This window comes from Paroedura picta, chromosome 4 (genome assembly GCF_049243985.1).
Source record: "Paroedura picta isolate Pp20150507F chromosome 4, Ppicta_v3.0, whole genome shotgun sequence".
Taxonomy (NCBI): domain Eukaryota; kingdom Metazoa; phylum Chordata; class Lepidosauria; order Squamata; family Gekkonidae; genus Paroedura; species Paroedura picta.
The window spans coordinates 126,874,159-126,896,734 of NC_135372.1; the positions used below are offsets into that span (position 1 = coordinate 126,874,159).

The 22,576-nt window shown below is 47.0% G+C and overlaps 1 protein-coding gene across 1 annotated transcript in view; it reads right to left on the reverse strand.

The window, feature by feature from the left end:
* Positions 1–284: 284 nt before the first annotated feature.
* Positions 285–22,576, reverse strand: part of LOC143836367 (opsin-5-like) — a 91,928-nt gene continuing 69,636 nt past the window's right edge. Inside the window, exons 4-6 of the mRNA XM_077335596.1 lie at positions 19,806–19,933; positions 7,415–7,743; positions 285–1,849 (exon numbers count right to left, since the gene is read on the reverse strand). Coding sequence (XP_077191711.1) covers positions 1,262–1,849; positions 7,415–7,743; positions 19,806–19,933 — 1,045 coding nt within the window. The 3' untranslated portion in view covers positions 285–1,261. The remainder of the gene's footprint in view (positions 1,850–7,414; positions 7,744–19,805; positions 19,934–22,576) is intronic.

The window sequence follows — 22,576 nt, forward strand, 5'->3', positions numbered from 1 at the left end:
AAGAAAATACATTCTGGTGTAGAGTGACCATTGGCTGGCCCTCCTCTCTCTAGAACTGTGGGTTCTAGGCCATGGATTGTTGCTTTCTAAAAATACTGATGGATGCCACTATACTGAAGGCCATGAAACCCCCAAGTGCTCTAGACCAAGGGTAGTCAACCTGTGGTCCTCCAGATGTCCATGGACTACAATTCCCATGAGCCCCTGCCAGCATTTGCTGGCAGGGGCTCATGGGAATTGTAGCCCATGAACATCTGGAGGACCACAGGTTGACTACCCCTGCGCTAGACATTAAGGTGTTCTGCCTCCATGAGCCTATTGTGTGAGGTAGACTGGTGACATTAATCCCAGGTATAGATGGGGGAACCTGTATGTTTTCAGCATTGTTACACAACTGTCAGAGGCTGGTTGGTTTAGCACCTTGGTTGGTTTTTAGCACCGTGATTAGCACCATGATTTCTGTTAAAACAAAAAAAGAACGCGGGGGAAACAAACAATGAGTTCAACGGTGAGCTGTGACTGTACCTGTCAGAGCCGGTACAGGAGGGAACTCCATTGTATTGTTGACAAGGACAATGGGGCAAAGGAGAACCCAGTGATGATGCGGCTGTGGATGCCAATCCCAAGACTGCATGAGCAATGGTACCCACAGGCTGTGCTGATTGCATGGCCCGGCCAAGTGGTGGATCCACCATGCAGAGCAGGTCAGTTGCACCCACCTGATCAGCAACCGTGTGCAAGATTGCTCGCATGGGTTTGACCGAATTCAGAATGTGGCCCCGTGAGCACTGGTACCTCCCCTCTGGTCACAGCTGTCATGTGTTGTTGACTGCCCATTAGCCGGGCAACCAATGTCAAAAGCAAAATAGTCTGCCCAGGACAGCAGCGCATCAGCAGTGAGGAGGAACCAATCTCTCATTTGTGCCACACAACCTGATTAGCCACTGCAAGACTGTGACTGCAATAACTGCAACAGCAACAATCCAGAATTGTTTTTACTCTGCTATTCTTTAAAAATAAAAAAAAAACAGGTGTAAAAATGTCGGTGCAAAATTACAACTGTTTTTTTTCTTTTTTTTAAAGAAATAGACTGATAAATGCTGGTGTCAGATTTGCAGTATCCTACAACCTGCAAAGCACACTTTGGGAACCACCATGCCTATGGGGAAATGATGGATTTGGATGCTGTAGTAAAACATTCCCATTGGACGAGGCAGAAAGGGGCCAACCCCTGCCTCCAAACCCGTGCCTCTCGCCATGCTCACATAAGGTCTTTCACAATATTGGCAGGTAGAACATCCCCTGCCACGTTCACAGTCCCCATCCCCGTCTTCTTCCGCGTCACAAGCACCATGACCTGCATGGTTCGCTTCAGACTTGGCCTGCAAGCCCTCCCATCGGACAGAATCGCCAGGGGGCTAGTCTTGGACCTCAGGTCGGCCTTCGGGGGCAGCCTGTAGCACCGTGGATAGTTGCGGAAACATTCAAAGGTGTCCGAGCAATTCCTGCAGGAGCCGCGGTGTTCGGCGAAAGGAGTCGAGAGCCTCACGGAAGCCCTGCCGTCTTGAGTGTGGAAGGAGCGCAGGGCGATGACCCTCGGCCGGCTGCAGCAGAAGACCGTGCAGATGGCGTGCAACAGCGACAGGTCTTTGGAAATGAACTTCTGGAAGTTCGGCTTGAACAGCAGGTACACCAGAGGGTTGTAGGTGGCAGAGGACTTGGCAAAGATGGAGGAGAGGGCGAAAGCCAAGACTGGCACCTGGCGGATATCTCCAAAGGTTGCCCACATGGCAACAATGGCGTAGGGGGTCCACGCAGCCAGAAACCCAATGCAGACGGAGATGCTGAGCTGGAAGACAAAAAGCAGGGTGGGGGGACGAGACGATACATACAAGCAGCATGAAAATGGTAGCGTCTGCCAGCCCTGCTGCCCGTGCCAGCTCTCCAAAAGCAAGCGTTATCAATTTGGACTCCCGTTAGAGGCTTGGCTCCTCTTAACCACCATTTGCAGCATATGGATAAAATCTGGAAGCGGGCTGAGGTTGTTGGCACATCTTCGCAGCACTCCGGAAACGGTTCCAACGAGCTCTGATGGGCACGCAGGGGGAATAGCTACACTACGGCAACTGGCTGAATACCACTTGCACTCCCAAGGCTTCCTCCAGAGAATCCGGGGAATTGCCGTTTGGTGAGGATCCCCCAGAGGAACCTCTTGGTGAGCCATGGCCGGTCAGCCTGAACCAAAGTCCTGGAGTCTCTGGATTCTGGTGGCATGAGGTGCACATGTGCCCCCAAAGGTGCAGGTATGACATTAATCGCCTCTAGCAGGCTTTCTCAACCAGGGTTTCTTGACCTCCCTGGAAGGATTTCTCAAATGGGTGGGAGTTAATTATATATGCATGCATACACACACACACACATACATACATATACATACATACACACAAACACACACACACACACACACACATATACAGTGGTCCCCAACCTTTTTATCACCAGGGACCACTCAACGCCTTTTACTGAGGCCCGGTGGGGGGGGGGGTAGTTTACTCCTCTACTCTCAACCACTGCCCTAACGCTCTCTAATCGCTATGGTAATGTCTAAACATCCCTTCAAAATAAGATACAGACACTCCACAACAATGAAGTGTGTTGTAAAGGGCCGGGGGGATGAAGTAAAGGGCCGGGGACGGGGGGAGAAGGCGTCCTTTGGAGCCCACCTCCAATTAGTTGAAGGACCACATGTGGTCCGCGGCCCACAGGATGGGGATCGCTATATATGTATATATATTCTTAAACATGTCTCAGATGATATGACCATATATATTGAACTGTTTCCCCCCTCCCCCCATGGCCAATGATGCAGCTTAAAGGGGCCTTGGTTGGGCCTGTCCACAGCTCTGCTGCCCAACCATATTCTGCATGATCATGCCACTTTGGGGGTTCTGAAGCCTGAAGACTGTTTCAGGGGTTTCTCAATGTCAAAAAGGTTGAGAAAGGCTGTCCTATAGGATTAAGAGAAATCAGTATTTGATTGTGGCTTTAATGTTTTAAAATTGATTAATGAATTAAAATCCCCAAATTATATTTATTTTCCGTGTAATTTATTTTGCTGCGAGCTGCCTGGAATCTCCGGAGAGAGGGTGGCAAATAAATGGAGCAGTACAGAAACTGATTTCAGCACCATGCTGCGGTTCACCTCTACACCCTGTTGCTGGACCTTCGGAGGAACTGGTTGGCCGCAGTGTGAGCCAGGATGCTAGATTAGATGGGCTCCTGGTTTGATCCAGCAGGGCTCTTCTTATGTTCCTATGTGGTAAGCAAGTTCCTGATCTGTGTGAAGGGAATGCCAGTGTAATATCTGCAGAGGACTATAGTCAAGAGTTCCTGATGCCCGACCTCCCTTGCAACCTCACTTTGGAAGGCTATATACGGAGCTCAAATTAGCATTCTGTCTGCATGTGTATCTTTATCATCTTCTTGGAGAGGAGTGATGAGCGGAGTGCCCCAGGGATCTGTCCTGGGCCCTGTGATGTTCAACATATTTATAAATGATTTGAATGAAGGAATAGAGGGGGTGCTTATTAAATTTGCAGATGACACCAAACTGGGAGGGCTAGCAAGAACACCAGAAGACAGAGTCAGAATGCAGGATTATCTTGACAGGCTAGAAAACTGGGCTAAAATGAATTTCAATAGTGTTAAATGTAAAGTTCTTCATTTAGGTAGGAAAAATCAAATGCATCACTAGAGGATGGGTAAGACTTGTCTTGGCAGTAGTACATGTGAAAAGGATCTGGGGATCTTAGTGGACCAGACACTGAACATGAGCCAGCAGTGTGAACCAGTATCTAAAAAGACAAATGAGATTTTGGGCTGTATTAAAAGCAATATAGTGTCACATGAGGTGATGTGGCCACTTTACTCCGCTCTGGTAAGACCTCACTTGAAGTACTGTGGTCAGTTTTGGGCACGTCAACTGAAGAGAGATGTAGAGAAACTGGAGCATGTCCAGAACAGGGCTAAAAAGATGGTGAGGGGTTTGGAGATCAAGTCATATGAGGAAAGGTTGAGGGAGCTTGGTCTGTTTAGCCTGGAGAGAAGATGACTAAGAAGTGATATGATGGCCATCTTCAAGTACTCGAAGGGCTGTCATATAGAACAGTGGTCCCCAACCTTTTTATCACCGGGGACCGGTCAACGCTTGACAATTTTACTGAGGCCCGGGGGGAGGTAGTCTTTTGCCGAGGGATATGGCCGTTGCCTGAGCCCCTGCTCCACTTGCTTTCCTGCCAGTACCCCTGACTTCCCGCCACCCGCTGGGGGGCGCTGCCAGCAGCAGCTGCGCAGTGCCATGCCGAGGGGGAACCCCAGCCATGGTGGCCACTGGAGAGCACCAAAGGTGAGCTGGCGGCAGAGTGGCAGGGCAGCCCCCGAGGCAGCAGCCAGGGAGGAGGACAAGGAGGAGCTGCGGCCCAGAACCAACTGATCCACGGACCGGTCCCGGTCCCCACACCAGGGATTGTGGACCACTGATATAGAAGACGGAGCAGATTTGTTTTCTGTTGCCCCAGAGGGTCGGACCAGAACCAATGGGTTCAAATTAATTCAAAAGAGTTTTCGGCTAACACCCAGAAGAACTTTCAGACAGTTAAAACAGTTTCTCAGTGGAACAGGCTTCTTCGGAAGGTGGTGAGTTCTCCTTATTTACAAGTTTTTAAGCAGAGGCTAGATAGTCATCTGACAGAAATGCTGATTTTATGAACTGAGGCAGATTGTGAGTGGGTGGGAAGGAAGGGGTGTGCCAGTGTTTGTCTCTTGTGGCCCTTTCTTGCCTACCCAGGGAATTGCTGAGGTGAATTTTCTTTAGTCCAGGCTGGATTCTGAAGATTTTTGGTAGGGGCAGGTAGTTGTGAGTTCCTGCACTGTGCAGGGGGTTTGACTAGGTGACCCTGGAGGTCCCTTCCAATGCTATGATTTTGAATGAATGAATGAATTGAATTTTATTGTTGGAGCCGAAGCCATAACAATCATGCAGACAAAGCATTAAAACAGCAAAACTCTCTGTGTGTGTCTGTGTGTGTGTGTGACAGTATAAACAACAGGGAAATTGCAAATGCAGACTAAAATAAAAGTTATACATCAACTGAAATCAGGATTCCTCAGCCATACTTAAAATGAACCTTTTTCTAATAATAATGAGGAAATTATATTAGCAACCATTAAAGTGACAGGAGGCAAAATGTCAGCCAAAAGAAATATTATGTTATCACTCTCAGGTCCTGAGACGGTTCTGTGTTTGGCCTGATCTGAATGGCATTTTATAGTGGGCAATATAGGACGTGGTGGGTAAGGTCTTCCACGTGGTTAAGCCTGCAAGGGCAAAACCAACAATCTATTTATTTTTATTTATTTTAAAATTTATACCTCGCCTCTCACAACAATGTCGCTTCGAGGCGGAAGGGAATGTGTGAAACCTTACAGAACTAAAGGCTTTTCTATGATGGGCATTTGTTAGATCATTTGGGTATCCAGAGAAAGATCTGGCATATTTAAGCCTCGGATACCACCTGGAAAATGTAGAGTTTTGGATCAGGTCCTTGTCATGAAAGGCATCTTTCTCACAAACCCAACTCTATGATTCTGTGATTCTGTGAACTGCACGAGTCTCTAATTAATGGTAGTTATTTGAACCTACGAACTGGCAACTGCACCCAGTTGGATGACAAACAAACTCTGCAGCTCCTCTCGCCTTCAGATAAGCAGTCCCAGAGTACCAAAGATAAAATTCTCAAGAATCCGGAGGGGAAGTGGAATGCTCAGCTAAATTAAGTTGTCAAATCGTGACAGACAGCCGTGCAGCATGAGCGAGCAAACCATCTTGCCGTACTGATTATATTTTACCTTTGCCTGCTTCAATGCATGTATCATATTATTATTTTTTCTCTACATGGCACATAGAAACCTGTGTGACAGGAACAGTTTTTTAAAAGTGATCTGTACTAAGGGATTTTTTTTGTACTTGGTTCTCCAGGAGGTCTGAAGGAACAAAACAGAAGCATATATAAGGATCCAGGCATACCTTTGTATTTCCCATGCATAAAGGGGAAGACATACTGGTCAGTGTATAAGGGCTAACCATAGAGGTTTGGGTGAATGCTAGAGCGGGGGTCGTCAACCCCCGGTCCGCGGCTTGCTATCGGGCCGCGAAGGCCTTGGTAACGGGCCGCCACGCCTGCCTCTTCCCCCACACACACACATAGCAAGAAGCTCACCAGGCCGCGAGAGAAGTGGCCACCAAAGCAGCCGTTTCGCTCACGGCCCGGCTAGCTTTTTGCTGCGGGGGGGGGGAGAGAGGTAGGCGCAGCCGCCGGCATGCCAGCGGACACAAACGTGCATGCGTGGAGCTGCCGCGCATGCACGTTAGCGCCCTCTGGTGGTGAAAACGTCAATGCATAGCAGCTCCGCGCATGCACGTTTTCACCACCAGGGAGCGCTAACGCGCATGCGTGGTGCCCGGGCCGCCAGCTCTTCCCCACCCACAGAGGTGGTCCTCAACCATAAAAAGGTTGGGGACCACTATGCTAGAGCATTTCCCATACATGGTGATGTCACTTCCAGGTTACACCAGAAATGATAACACCACATTGCTGATGATTGTCTCATATGTGCCCCTTGCCAGCCCATCAATGTGGATAAAAGGGCTGCCGGGCAGAGATCTCCTGTCAGTCTGGGAGACCTGGCAGCACAATATGAACATATTGCTGAGAACAGCACTCTTGGTACTTGCACCATATAGCTTGTAAGGAAGAAGAAGAGTTGGTTTTATATGCCACTTTCTCTACCCAAAGGAGTCTCAATGCGGCTTACATTCGCCTTCCCTTTCCTCTCCCCTCAACAGGCACCCTGTGAGATGGGTAAGGGTGAGAGAGCCCTGATATCACTGCTTAGTCAGAACAGCTTTATCAGTGCTGTGGTGAGCCCAAGATCACCCAGCTGGCTGCATGTGGGAGAGGAGCAGGGAATCAAACCCGGCTTCTCAGATTAGAAACTGCCGCTCTTAACCACTACACCAAGCTGGCTAGATCAAGGCCAAGCTCTTTACACTTAGCTATCTACTAAGCTATATGTTGGCCTGACTGGAAAGGATCTAGCCCCAGGGAGAAGAGGTTAGCCACTCCTGTTATTTCTTATCTTCTTCAAGCATGCTTCCCTGTTTACAATCATAGTAGCCAGAAGAGGATTTGGTTTGTTGTACCTGACTATCTTCCCATTCTACACCCCATCTTCAAATGTCACAGTTTAAAGCCTATTCACTGTGGGGTGAAGCAGTGCTCTGTGCAGGACGGTACACCCGCTGGCCCAACCCTAGTCGCAGTCCTGGTCACCACTCTTATAGCCATTGCCTTACCTTGACGATTAGACTGTGGACAGTGTTGGTCTTGCTCCGCGGTGACATGTGCTGCTTTACCGCTCTCCTGGACACTTTGACAGTCCAAAGGATGAGTGAGTAAGAGATGATGATCAGGACACACGGGATGATATAGCAGAAAACAAAGAGCGCCATGATGTAGAACTTTGCCTCTCTGGTTGACACTTTCCACTTGATGCAGCAAGCGGTCCCATAGGGCTCTGGTCCATAACTGCCCCAGTTGGCTAGAGGAGCCACAGCAAAGATGAGGGCATAGGCCCAGACACATGCTAGCAGTGCCCTGGCATAACTGGAAGAGAATTTATTGCCTGTGACAGAGAGGGGGGGGGGGGAGAGAGAGAATGTCCCATTTAATTTTTTTAAACCTCTTATAAAAATTCCATTAGGACTTTTTATTTATTTATTTGTTAAATTTATAGCCTGCCATAATCCATAGACTTGAGGCAGGTTACAGAGCATATAAAACCCCATTAAAACTCCTACCCCCATAAAATCAGCATTAAAAAAACCCTAACCCAAGAGCCTCTTTTGGCACAGAGTGGTAAGGCAGCCGTCTGAAAGCTCTGACCATGAGGCTGGGAGTTCGATCCCAGCAGCCGGCTCAAGGTTGACTCAGCCTTCCATCCTTCCGAGGTCGGTAAAATGAGTACCCAGCTTGCTGGGGGGTAAACGGTAATGACTGGGGAAGGCACTGGCAAACCACCCCGTATTGAGTCTGCCATGAAAACGCTAGAGGGCATCACCCCAAGGGTCAGACATGACTCGGTGCTTGCACAGGGGATACCTTTACCTTTACCTTTTACCTTTACCTTTAACCCAAGATTAGCGACAACGCTCCATAAAACCCTCCCTACCTGGCAGCCGGTTGACAAGGGTCAGAGAAAAGGTCAGAAAGGGATACGATTTTGCAAGATATTGAGATGAATGTGACAACAGAACAATGGGAATATATATGGTCTAGAATTCCTAAGCTTACTAACCATCAAATTCTTAGAGAAAATTGGTATAAAATGTTTTATAAGTGGTATGTAACACCGAATGTGATGGCTAAAACTGCAAAAAGTTGTGATAACAAATGTTGGAAATGTCTAGATAAAGTTGGCTCTTTTGATCATACGTGGTGGAAATGTGAAAAAGTGTACAAATATTCGGCCAAAGTCCATATTATTATGCAGAAAATGTGGGGTTTAAGCTTTCCATTGAAACCAGAATATATGCTATTACGTATACCACTGCTGTGCTTCCCAACGCAAACTAGAAGTTAATTTTTTTATATGAAGACAGCAGCAAGATTAGTTGTGGCCAGAAAATGGAACACACAATTACTTTTGATAGAGGACCGGCTGACTAAATTGGCGGACTTGGCCAAAATGGCCAAATTGACACTGATCGTCAATGGGAAAACGGGAGAAGTTTTTCAAGAACAATGGGGTCCTTATTTGAATTATCTAAGAACATAATGTATGTTGGACTAGAAGGGGGCTTCTACCAAAATATTCTCAAACTATAATTTATATAATCTCTATCACGTATATTCTGTATAACTATTCTATTTCTATCTTTTATGAAAAATAAAAATCTACTTAAAAAAAGGGAAAGGGATATGATTCCACTCAAAATAAGCTGGACGGGCAGAGTAGTTATGACCCAGCATACAACCTCTTTGCCATCTTATGACATGTGAGGTTGGTTCGACTGATGGACAGCTTGGTTTAAAAAGGAGAAATATTTTCTTATTCCCCACTTTTCATTATCCGAAGGAGTGCCAAAGCAGTTTACCTTCCTTTCCCTTCTAACCACTACTGCACTCACCAACCACTTTTAATGTGCACCCAGTTCCATGCAGACTACACCCTAATCTCATGTTGCATGCTTTCTAAGGTAGGTAGTGGAACGAGTATATATGGAATAGAATCATAGAATCATAGAGTTGGAAGGGGCTATACAGCCATCTAAGGGGCCATCTAGTCCAACCCCCTGCTCAACGCAGGATCAGCCCTAATCATCCTAAAGCAATAACTAACACTGACTCTGTTAATTGCTGTTAGAATGCCCATTGCAGGTAAATGAAAGAAACAAGAACCACAGTATTTGTTCGGTTGGCTTAACCAAATATGGGATTTTTTTTAACCAAGTTAAAATATTTCCATAGAAGCCAAAGTAACTCAGGTGGGTCAATAGATAAAATTATTTAAAGACCAATATTGTGTATTGTATATTTGGAGTGAAAAAATGATAGCTTATATCTCTATATATTCAATTATACCTTGCAATATAGCTTTTAAAAATGTGACTTTTTATAAACATTTTTTTTAAAAAAACGGGTTTTCAAAATTTGAAACCCATCTTATTCAACTTTTTGAAAGTTCAGCTATAATAACTTCCTATTTGAAAAATAACCCAGTTTAAAATGAAATCTCAACTTAACCCAAACCCATATATATATCTTAAAACTGAATTGATGATCCTCATATGAACTTGGAAGAAGGCTGCTTTTTCTTCATAAAGAAAAAAACCGCTTTGTTGATCATCATGCATCACAAGACTTCAACAGACTTGCAAGCTCTGCCTTGGCCCCTGGATGGTTGCCCCCCCCTGCTATCCCAAGTCTCCCCCCCCCACAGACACACTGTAATGGTACCTGTGCCCCTCACTCTCCAGAGCTACCAAAAACAAACTGGGTAACAACCTGCTGCCACAATGACTCTGAGATTCTCCCTCCTATCAGACAGTCATAGAATCCCTGCCATTGAAAGGGTCTGACTATTTGCTGGGCCTTCCTGCTTTGTTCCACAAGTTAGCCCAAGGGTGATCTACCACCAGTGTCCCTGCATGAGAGGCTGCTCATTAACACAGGAAGCCCCGCTCAGCAGCAATTTAGAGCCTGGCAGGCAGGGCCTTGCACTACCCATGGCCCTTTTCAAGATGACAGCAGTTCTGTTCTGCTCAGGCTGCAAACTTTGCTCTGCTCAGCTTTGCGACTCCTTTGGGTAGTGAAAAGCAGGGTATGAAAGCCAACCATTCATGCGTTCTTCTTCTTCTTCTTCTTCTTCTTCCACTTACTCTACTGACGTAGAGCTTGGGTGTTCTGTTCTAGGAGTTAGATCAGGCTTTCTCAACCAGGGTTTCATGAATGCCCCTGAAAGGTTTCCTGAATTAGTTAATTAGGAGTTAATTAATTTAACATATTTTTTAAATTTGTTAAACATTTATTGGATGATATGACCATATATGGTCATGTCAACCCACCTACCCCTCTCCCAAATGGCCAACAATGGGCCTGCAGTGATGGGAAGAGGAGGGGCCCTGGGTGAAGCTTTACACAGCCATGCTTCCCAACTATATTCCGGATGATTGTGCTACTTCTGGGGTTTCTTGAAGCCTGAAAAATGTTTCAGGGGTTTCTCGATGTAACAAAGGCTGAGCTAGCTGGTTTCCTTCTTCAGCCCTTTTCTTTCCACCAGCGGCTGTTCTGTACATGGACAGAGAATGGCCACCATAACTTAAATCTTGGGATGACTTCTTGGGTGGAGGGCCCCTGTTGGCCTCCTCAGCAGCTCACTCACATTTGTGCATGGCAGTGAGCAAGAGCACTGAGTTGCGCAAGAGGGAAACTTGACCAGGGCTCTGAAGCTGTTCATGCTGGAGGAAGGAAAAGAGGCACAGGAGCCCTTAGGCTAAGCCCCTGGTGTACGTGGCTATGGGGCAGAGGAAATGGGGTTACAGCAGACATCAGCTTGGAAGTTGGGGCAGAGGCTGGCTGAGTTCTTTGGCTTGCTTGTTCGTAGTGCAGATGCACATTTTCTGTTTGGGGCTGGGTCATTAGTGTTCCCGAACCAGTACCCAACTAGCTTGCAAATCCAACGTCCTTGCTAAGAGCTTTTTTCTCCTCGAGCAAAAATACGCACCACGCAGACTTCCCCATTTTTATTCCACCCTAAGCTTTCATAGACTAGAATCTACTTGGCTAGTGATTGTGCTGGTTGTTCCTCATTAGGAGGTGCTGGTGTGCTCATGCCTGCGTCTTGCGGGTCTGATCCTCTTAGGAGCTGTTCCCCACCCTCTCCTTCTCCATAAGTGTCTTTATCTGGAATAAGTACTGTTTTCAGTTTCCGTCTCTTAGAAAATTGATCTCAGGAAGTGATAACACACCCTGCTGTGGATAAAGATTTACATTTTTAAGGCTCCAGATTTACGTTGTCTACAAATGACCTTCTTTTTTCAAAGCGTGGCTGGGGAGAGCACTATTTGCATGCATGGCCTCCTTCCTCACCTTGCGTGGAAAGCTGCTGCAAACACCCTGACAAATAGCCCTTTGAGCACGAAACTGCATATTTACACGCGCCCACCGAGCAGCACGGGCAAATATTTTCAGAAGCCTTTTTCAACACATTACCTTTAATGTCAGGTGTGATAGAAAGCTTCAGATGTGAGGCTTGCATTATCCTCTCAGTATGCAAGAGTAAATCCCGTTTGCCTTGGGAGGAGGGATGGCACGGAGGCCGCACAAAGCAGCATATTGGCGCTGCCTGTAGCAGAAAGCCCCTGGTCTCCTTTCCATCCGACAGGTTCTTATCAGGGCAACGATCAGAAATGGTAAGTGGACCACTCAGAATCACTGTGGTTCTTCATTCATTCATTCATTCATTCATTCATTCATTCATTCATTCAATTTATATACCGCCCTCCCCGGAGGCTCAGGGCAGTTTACATAAAAATGTATAAATAATACATGGAACAGTCCAGAATCATAGAATCATAGATTGGGAAGGAACCGCCAGGGTCGTCTAGTCAACCCCCCTGCACTATGCAGGAACTCACAACTACCTGCCCACCCACAGTGACCTCAATTTAATGCCCCATTGATATCCCCCCCCCAAAAAAATCCCAAGAATCCAGCTTGGCCTGGAGAAAATTGACCTCCCATCCTATAGTGGCGATAAGCAATTCCCTGGTTATGCAAGGAAGGGCCATGTGAGACAAACACTGGCACATCCCTTCCTGCCCATCTACTCACAGACTACTCTGATATTTAACTGAGAGCTCCACACCTGAAATTATTATTACATATTGTTGAGAGCTTCACATTTTATTATTCTTATGGCACTACCCAGATCTGATTGTAATACTGTATGCAAACAGGTTATTTGACCACTGATGAAGATCCCTGAGCCGCAACCATTGAGAATGTATTTGTTTTAAAATCTTTTTGATGTTGAAGAAGAAGAGTTGGTTCTTATATGCTGCCTTTCTCTACCCGAAGGAGTCTCAAAGCGGCTTGCAATTGCCTTCCCCACAACAGACATCCTGTGAGGTTGGTGAGGCCGAGAGAGTCCTGATATTACTGAAGAAGAAGAGTTGGTTCTTATATGCCACTTTTCTCTAGTCGAAGGAGGCTCAAAGCGGCTTACACTGACCTTTCTTTTCCTTTCCCCACAACAGACACCCTGTGAGGGAGGCGAGGCTGAGATAACCCTGATATTATTGAAGAAGAAGAAGAGTTGGTTCTCATATGCCGCTTTTCTCTACCTGAAGGAGTCTCAAAGCTTACATTTGCTTTCCCTTTCCTCTACCCACAACAGACACCCTGTGAGGTAGATGAGGCTGAGAGAGCCCTGAAATTACCTCTTGGTCAGAACAGCTTCATCAGTGCTGTGGCAAGCGGAAGGTCACTCAGCTGGTTGCAAGTCGGGGAGCACAGAATCAAATTCGGCTCACCAGATTGGAAGTCTGCACTTCTAACCATTACTGCACTCACTAACCACTATTAATGTGCACTTAATAATAAATATTTGTATTTTAATTTTAATATATATTTGCCACTCGGAGTCAGACAGCATGTAAAGTCCTTTCTGTGCCTTGGTCAACTTCTCCTTTGCTTTCCTCTTGGGGATTCTTCTCACCAGAAAGCAGGAAGCCCCAAGGGGAATCCCTGTCATCATTTTTGTCTCATGGACTTGTGCTCATTCTGAGCATGGCTCATGATGTTCTCAGGGCCTTCTCTTTTAAGCTTCCTCTGGCTTAAAGTGGGGGACTGGGAGGCGATTGCAGGTGGGGCACCATCTGTAGGAGCAGCAGAAGGAGGGCTTCTGGACCCCAGGGATTCTCATCCAACAAACCATTGCATCTGCACATTTGTGTAGGATGGATAGAGAAAAGAACAGCGGAGAGAAGAGCAAGGGTGGGGCCAGCAGCTGCTGCAAATGGCACAAGGACAGGAGTGGGTAGGCACTGTTCTTGCATGCTGCTCTGGCCCTCCTCTTTCATTAACGAGCCTGCTTCGGTGAGGAATTTCCCCCGATCAAGAATGGGCATTACACAGTTTATTAGTTATCATGCCATTAGATGTACAGGGCTCCTGGCCTGAGGAGCCGGCTCTAAAATGTAATTGGGGAAAGACAAGAGTAGATGAGAGAAATGGAAATGGGGCTAAAGAGAAGAAGCTTCATTCACTCCTCATGAAAGTACAAAGATTTCATGTTGCTGTGCAGTGGCTTGAGGCTAAATCTGAAAACAAAGGCCATGAGAAATTTAACCTCACAAGCAGTGTGGGGTTTTTTCCCCCCCTAAAAAGCTTTTAAGTAAATTTGTTTCTATAAAACACCCTCTCTGTTTGCAGTTTTCCTTTTGTTGCTTTATTTTCACCCTGATTAATTAATTCCTGCTTTCTGTCCTCTGGTTCTGTCCCTGTAAATAACCCTTGTTATTTCCAGGTTTTTGCCCCGGCACTTCCCGTGTACTCACGGTGGAGGGAATCCCCCAGAGTATGTGGGCTGCCCCGCGTAGCCCGGCACACTGCCTGGAGGCAGCAAAAGTGGGAGGGCGGGAGCAGGGGGGAATGGGGGTACCACCACACATGCCACTCTCCCATCAAGGTGACGGGCGTGCGGTGTCCCTGCAGGGACACCGTAGGTTGGGGAAAAGGCTGGGCTGAAAGGCCCGGCTCTGCCAATTATGCACAGCGCTGGCCTGACCCAGCCCCCACTTGCGCCCGTGGCATCCCAGGGAACATGGAAAATTCTGCATTCCCTTGCCATGGGTCTTCCGGGGTGCTGCATCGGGCCAGGGCTGGGATGGCAGCAACATCATGCACAATCAGGGCTGCCCTGCTGCCACCATCCCAGATTTCCTGCCCTGTGCATAATCAGTCACCATTCATTTTTTTAAAAATTGTTGCATGATTGTAATAACATGACTGTAAAAGAACATTAACAACAACATGGCCTAAATGCTCTCCTCTTTCAAAAGGGGGAGGGGTCCCTGGTCATTTAGAACTGATTCATGAACCAGCTGGAGACACCTTGTTGGGGACAGCAGGAAGCAATTAGTTAAGCTGGAAGAGATAAGGAACTTCTGCACAAAGAATATTTGGCGACAGCCTCTGACTTTTGGCAGCTTATTCAAATGACGTCACCAAGGCTGTTTCATGGTGCGGCCATTTTTAAAGTGTTATGTGGTAAATCCAGGAAAGTAGATTTACCACTTTCTATCACGTATCCCAGACGTGAAGAAACAGCGAGCAGTCAGAGATTAGACCATGTGGAGGGGAAAACGTGCAACTGGAGCAGCGACTTCTTTTGTATTTTAAAATCATGCTTGGCCCTTTAAGACTCTCGATTGGCATTTAGGATCTATTGCCTAGGGTTGGCATCTTCCTTATAAAATTAGGGAGGAGCTACCATGCACAAAAAATGTACGGTGGCAGAAAAGCTGACCTTTTATGAAAATTGAAATCTAATTTTTTATTAAAATCAGAGAGTATTCTGTGTGTGCCATGCAAGCGGGAGTTTCTTTGTGTCCCGCTCCTCCCCTGCTTAATGCCTAAAGACTCTGATCTTCTAAAAGCTTAATTTAAGTCTTCAGACGTCTATAGGGACAACATGTCTTTGAAACTAAAGCAATTAAAGATATGCTGAGATTATTCATTTGCTAGCACCGAAAATGCACAAGTGCCTTGCAGGAAAGATAAGCCAGTGAGCGGGTGCAAGTGGGTTTCACAGTCCCTGGGGAATCAGAGTCTAAAATGGCAAGCGAAGGAGAGACTGCTCTCCAAAAAATGTTTAAAGCATAGCACCAAGGGCCTTGTTGGTAGACAACAATAAATCTAGTGGCCAATGGATGCTTTATGGCAGGGGTAGTCAACCTGTGGCCCTCCAGATGTCCATGGACTACAATTCCCATGAGCCCCTGCCAGAAAACACTTTATGGCACAAGCAGCCTGGGGCACCTCTTTTAAAAGCCCACAGACCCTGAGGCTCAATAGAATTCCTGGCCTTTATTCCTTGGAAAAGACTGTTCAGGGGGCCTGTTTCCAAACATAGGTTAAACAGAGGCTGGATAGCCATCTGACAGAGAGGCTGATTCTGTGAAGACTCAAGGGGGTGATAGGTTTCAGTGTCAGTGATAGGGTTGTGGTTGTCCTGCTCAGTGCAGGGGGTTGGACTAGGTGGCCCAGGAGGTTCCTTCCAACTCTATGATTCTATGAAATCCCCATGAGGCCAAGGATGGCCTTGGGCCAACTACTGTCTCTCACCTTATCCTACTTCACAGGGCTGTTGTGAAGATAAAAGACGGGAGCTTCTATGATTCATCATAGTGATGCTCCAAGGCATATTGGAAAGGTCCATCTTTCTCCTTTTTTCTCCTTCTGGATTGTTTTTCTTCCTTGTCCAAGCCATGTTTTGCAATGGAGCTGCAAGTCTTCTCTGGGACATACTTTACACCAGAGGTAGTCAACCTGTGGTCCTCCAGATGTCCATGAACTACAATTCCCATAAGTCCCTGCCAGCAAATGCTGGCAGGGGCTCATAGGAATTGTAGTCCATGAACATCTAGGGATCCACAAATTGACTACTCCTGCTTTACACGACAACCAAGGCAGTTCCTTGTGAGCCAGCCTATAAAAGTCAGGAGGAGGAGAATTTCCTCTAAGCCAGACTGGCCAGGGATTCTATTTTTTTTGGGGGGGGCATCATCTGGGCATGAAATTGGGATCACTGTAGGTGGCAGGAAGCTGTGAGTTTCCTGCATTCCTCAGAGGGTTGGACTAGATGACCCTGGAGTTCCCTTCCAACTTCATAATTCTATGATGATTCTAAGATACGAGCCAAGTACTGAGTGCGTTGTTTAGTCTATGGATGTCTGCTTGGCCTCCAGCCTGAGGGAATGAATCAACTGTTGAGATCAGCCATTGAGCTGTCAGAGTTTCTCAGGGCCTGCAAAATGGCCCTCTTCTGCCAGGCTCAGCCTGAAATCATACAGGCCTCTTTCCTCTCCCTGGCGCCCCCTGTAAGTAGTGCTCTCCAATAGAGTTAGCTGGTGGATATTATTATTATTATTAGATTTATTATTATTATTATTATTATTATTAGATTTATTTCCCGCCTCTCCCAATAGGCTCGAGGCGGGTCACAACAACCAATCCCATTAAAATTCCCATTAAAATATCAATCTACTAACATGGCGGCTAAAAATCCCATCCCTCCCCCAATTATTAAGAGGTGAAGAGGATAGGTTTTTAACGATGTTTTAACCGTGTTTTTATCTTTGTTTTATTCACATAAACCGCCCCAAGCCTGCTTTCAGGAAGGAGCAGTATAAAAATAAAATAATAAATAAATAATGTTTTTAATTCTGAGAAAGGGTACCAACCAGTGCCACAAAATGGGCGCCACGGAAGGTGTGGCTCACCACAAAATGGCGGATGGGGGAATCGCAAACGGTTGAGAGGTCCTAAACCAAACATCTCCCTGTGATCCAGTTGGCTTTTTATGAATGGGCGCTTCCCACAGTCCCAAGGTGAGGCCTTCTGAATTATTGTGCCTCCTGCTCTAAGGACGTGGAAGAAAACCAGGAATGGCTGTTTACATGACAGCTTGGATGTCTCAGAGAAGAAACAAGCAAAAACCTGGAAATACAACAGTGAGCACCATTGGCTTCACGCTGAGGATCACCATTGTAGCAGCAGCTTCTTCGCACTTAAGGAGGCCGTCTTCTAGCAGTTCGTTATGACTGATGTTATTAGTTAATGAAGTGACATTCTTTTTGTCAGGGGCCCTGACTTCCAGCGAGCGTCATGTTCAGCAATGCTGTCATGGTGCTTCCGTTCAGAATCAACAATACAGCAATCTCCCTCCACTACTCCGCTTCACAAATACCGTGTCTTCCATGATGTGTCTCTTTTTGCCTCCCAGGAGACACATTGGAGAAGTCACTGTACTCTTTCTCAATTTGGTGATGATTCATAGGAAGGAACGTCCTCTTTTCAATTTAGACTCTCTCTGCAGAACCTACGGCCTCTTTTGTTGCCGGTTATTGAGGTGCCTCGCAGTCAAGCCCAGCTCCCCATCTCAGGTACAATGTGTCTGAAATCCATTGCTAGACATTACGGGGGATAAGCAGGCCGTGAATCACGCTTAGCACTCAAGACGGGTGCCAACAGACTAGAAATATCCTTAGGATTGATGCTCTTCATTCTAGCTCGATGCAAAGGAAATTTATTGGCTAATGTAAGAAGCAGAGCTTTGTCTGCAAATCAAGCCAGTACACTTTATTTGTAGTATATTTTTATTTCAACCATTGTTTGAAGAGAAGATATATGTTGCTAAGTTGGCTGTTCTAAAGAAGGTTGCGTGAGTTACTTCAGACAGAAGGTTAGGAAGGACACATTTGGAATGCCCTTGTTTCATGGCTGCCATATGTATATGTATATACAGAGCCAGTTTGGTGTAGTGGTCAGGAGCACAGACTTCTGATCTGGCAAGCCCGGTTTGATTTCCCACTCCCTCTCCAAATGCAGCCAACTGGGTGATCTTGGGCTCGCCACAGCACTGATAAAGCTGTTCTGACAGAGCAGTGATATCAGGCCTCTTTCAGCCTCCCCCACCTCACAGCGTGTCTGTTGTGGGGAGAGGAAAGGGAAGGCAAATATAAGCTGCTTTGAGACTCCTTCGGGTAGAGAAAAGCGGCATATAAGAACCAACTCTTCTTCTTCAGTAAGTAAAGAGTAAAAGGTGAGAAAAGTGGAATATAAGAACCAACTCCTCTTCCTCTTCCTCCTCTTCTTCTATAATTCTACTAAATTAGTGTTTAAAACATTTCACTTTTATTTGATCTGTTTCACCAGTCAATCAACCAGTCTTGCATGTTTGATCTTTGGTTTTTTGAACAGTGAAGAAGAAGAATAGCCTGCTGCTCACTGCCCAAAGGAGTCTCAAAGTGGCTTACAGTCGCCTTCCCTTTCCTCTCCCTACAACAGACACCCTGTGAGGTGGGGGAGGCTGAGGGGGTTCTGAGAGAGGCTGCTCTGTGGGAACAGTTTCTAACAGGGCTGGGACTTGCCCAAGTTCACCCAGCTGACTGCATGTGGAGGACCGGGGAATCAAACCTGGCTCGCCACATTAGGCTCGCCGCTGCTGTTAACCACCACACCAAGCTGGCTCTAGATTGCACATTTATAAGTGGTAGCTCTGAGGCCGCACAGGTTGTTTCATGGCCTACATTTCACCCAGGGGCTGCATTCCTGTGGATCCATATCCATCCCGCAAAGGGGCTGAAAAGGGATGACTCCTCAAGGTGGATTCTTTGTGATCTCAGATTATGTGACACTTTCATCAACTTGCTCATGTGCAGAAGGCAATCTGGATTTTTCCCTCTCTGCATTTCCACCCCTCTTTTAAGTATGTCAGAGCCGCTTGTGGCACAGAGTGGTAAGGCAGCAGGCATGCAGTCTGAAATCTCTGCCCATGAGGTTGGGAGTTATATCCCAGCAGCCGGCTCAAGGTTGACTCAGCCTTCCATCCTTCCAAGGTCGGTAAAATGAGGACCCAGCTTGCTCGGGGGGGGGGGGAACGGTAATGACTGTGGAAGGCACTGGCAAACCACCCCGTATTGAGTCTGCCATGAAAACGCTAGAGGGCATCACTCCAAGGGTCAGACATGACCCAATGCTTGCACATGGGATACCTTTACCTTTTTACCTTTAAGGATGTCGCCAAAAATCCCACACTGTTTGTATGTTGTAAAGAGAGAGAAAACAAAACAAAACAAAAGACTAGTGATGTTGAAAAGGAAGTTGTCCTCTGCCCCCCCTCCCCAGCAGACCGGCTGATGATTAATCTGCATATGCAAATGAAAACGGAAAATGGGTAGCTGGTGTATTATTTTTGGGTGCTAATTACTGCCATTGCAAGCATTTGATGAATAGCCTCCCTAATGGAAAGCCCTCCTAGGAGAGATGTTGCTAAGAGATCCGTGACTCATCTAACCCTGTGAAAGGGGGCGTGGCAGGAAGGCAGGAGACGGCGGGGCGGGGCAGTGCTGCGGGCGAGGAAGAGGGCGGGCGATCGGGGCGATGCTTCCCAGCACCTACCGTATGCCGGATAACAGACCTTCAGGCAGCAAACGGTGCTTAGCGCTGTGAGGCTGGTGAGGCTACACAGGCCAAAGAGGACTCCGCAGAAGGCATAGAAAGTGCACATGGCATGGTTGAACAGCCACCTGGAAGAGAGAGATAAGCAAAATAAATGGCTTTCCCTTAAGGCGTTTTGGGCTCGGCTGTCGCAGGTGCAAAGAGATCCTTTCGCCCCGTGGATGCCGTTCACAGCTTCCAGGACGGTCTTTCCTCCAACATATCTATGCATTACATTAAAAATAAACAAACAAACCCTCAGCCTATAGAGATTGTTTTTAAGTTTATAGCTCGTCATTCATTTTCATACTCTGTTTTTAAAAAGCCAAGCCAATGGGTTGGAGCCTACAAATCTGTCGTGCTACCAAAGGTGATTTTCCTCTGATCCAAAGAGCCTTCCCATGAAGCCAGGGGGGGAGACACCTCTGGGGGGGGGAGACACTTCTGGGGGGAGACACCTCTGCTAGCATGACTGGCCCTCAAGATCCAGTCCAGTGAACAAGCATCGTTTCCCCTTCATTCCACAAAGAAGACTTGCCTCCGTTGCACAAAGTTTTGTTGCTCAGAATGTTTGGTTCTGCAGCTCATGTTAAATACAGAAATGAAGGCATTTCCTTTCTTTATTTAAGGTCTTTCTACTCCCTCTCTTCCTAGTCCTGCATGAAACAGTTTGCCATTAAAATGACATAATACAGAGCCAAGCCATTGGCCGTAAACATTGTAAAATCTGTCCATGAAACAGAAGCGGACCGTTAAAAAGTAAGCTAAAACTCCTAATTCAAAACCTGTGTGAAAGATGTGTCTTTGCCTGGCTGCTAAAAGAAAGTGAAACTGGCAGCAACAGGTGAACCTCAAGGGAGAGGACATTCCAGTCAGTGCCCACCTCACAGAGAGCAGGTTGGCAGCTCATGGCTGGAAGCTGGCGTGAGGCTGAGAGGAGCATGGACATGGAGGGTCTCATTGGGCGATGGCAAAATTCTTGAACTGACATCATGCCCTTCTAGGAACCACTGGAAACTCTATGGTAAAACCACAGGTGTTCTTTTGAGTCCTAGAGAGGGATGATAATACTTCAGTGAGAGTTGCTTATAAGGTAGAGTTTTTGCAGTTCCTAGAGACGTGAAATCACTTCCGGGCTTTTTACTGAAGTGATGTATCTTCACCTGTCGACCCGAGCCATCGCTTCCAATTGGCCCCCAAGCCCTCCCCCCCCCCCTACTATGACTGCTGTGAATCTACACAACCCACTGGGTCTCAGTAAGAGTTGAGCTGAGGCTCTTTGCAGTTCCGTTATTCTCTCATGTTATTGTTATTATGTTAATTGTTATTGTTGTTATCACCTGTTGTTACCATATGTTATCTGTAGCTTTTTCCTGTTTCCTGTAAACCGTCCTGAGCCTCCAGGGAGGGCGGTATATAAAAATAAGTAAATGAATGAATGAATGAATGAATGAATGAATGAATGAATGAATGAATAAATAAAATTTTTGAATTTTTTTTTTGCCCTGCTGCTTGATGTAGTGCCGGCAGGCAACGGGAGCCAGGGGCAAGATATGTCCCACCCCTAGTGTCATGAACTGTCATGGTTGGAGGCCAGGCTGGGGGTGTGGGTCAGGTTTCATCAGTCTGGAATGGTCTGGAATGCCAGGGGGTGTTCAGGCAGAGAGGGGGCTTTCCCAAAACCACATGCCTTTTCTGTTCCGGGACTGAGAGGCAGGGACTGGTCCACAGTCATTCCAAGGTCAGGGTCAGGAAGGCTGGGAGGCAAGGGTCTAGGCAGAGCTTCAGCATGGTGGTCAGCTAGGCAAGGAGCATAGTTGCTTCCATGTAGAGCACCGGCCCCTGCTGCCCTTAAAGACCTGAGCATTCCTTTCAGGTCTCCTCTGGAGATGACTCAGAGTCAATTATCAGGCCTTGGTGTCTCATGAAGTGCGTGCTCCGCCTTTGACTCCTTCTGACCCCACTGTCTTTTACGACCTGCAGCTGTTTTGGGGGAACTCTCAGCCTGAGGGTCCGCTGCTGTCCTAGAGCGAAGCCAATGGCATGGCGGGAGTGCTTCTGCTAGCCCTCCTGGCTCAGCCTACTCTCTAGACCAGGGGTAGTCAACCTGTGGTCCTCCAGATGTCCATGGACTACAATTCCCATGAGTCCCTGCCAGCATTTGCTGGCAGGGGCTCATGGGAATTGTAGTCCATGGATATCTGGAGGACCACAGGTTGACTACCCCTGCTCTAGACGACCCCGCATAGTGTGAAGCAAGCCTGCTTTGTGGTTCTCCCACTTGCTCTTCTGTAGCCTCTGAATGCACCACCTGCTCTTCTAGCTGCCCTGGTAGAGGTGCTTCCCCACAGCTCTGCTCATCCTCAGAAGAGCCAGTTGGCAGCAGCTGGCTCATGACAACTAGCAGGCCAATGGCCACCCTGACACCAGGGCTTGATGGGCAGATCTTTTAGCGGGCACACTGGTCAGTGAGGCAGGAGACAGTCCTTCTGGTACCGAGAGCCTTCAGGGTAAGAACTAGAACTTCGAATTGTGCTCTAAAATAGATGGGCAACCAGTGCAGGTCTGTCTTACTCTTCTGCTTTTGATACCAACTACGATCGCTTTCCCTTCCCTTTACCACTTCCCAGATGAGCTCCAGTGTTGAGCTCCAGGATGGCTCAGCTACGAAAAAGAGAAAAAAGCCCATTAAGGGCAAGGGGGAAGGGGACAAAAATGTGGGGCAGACCCTC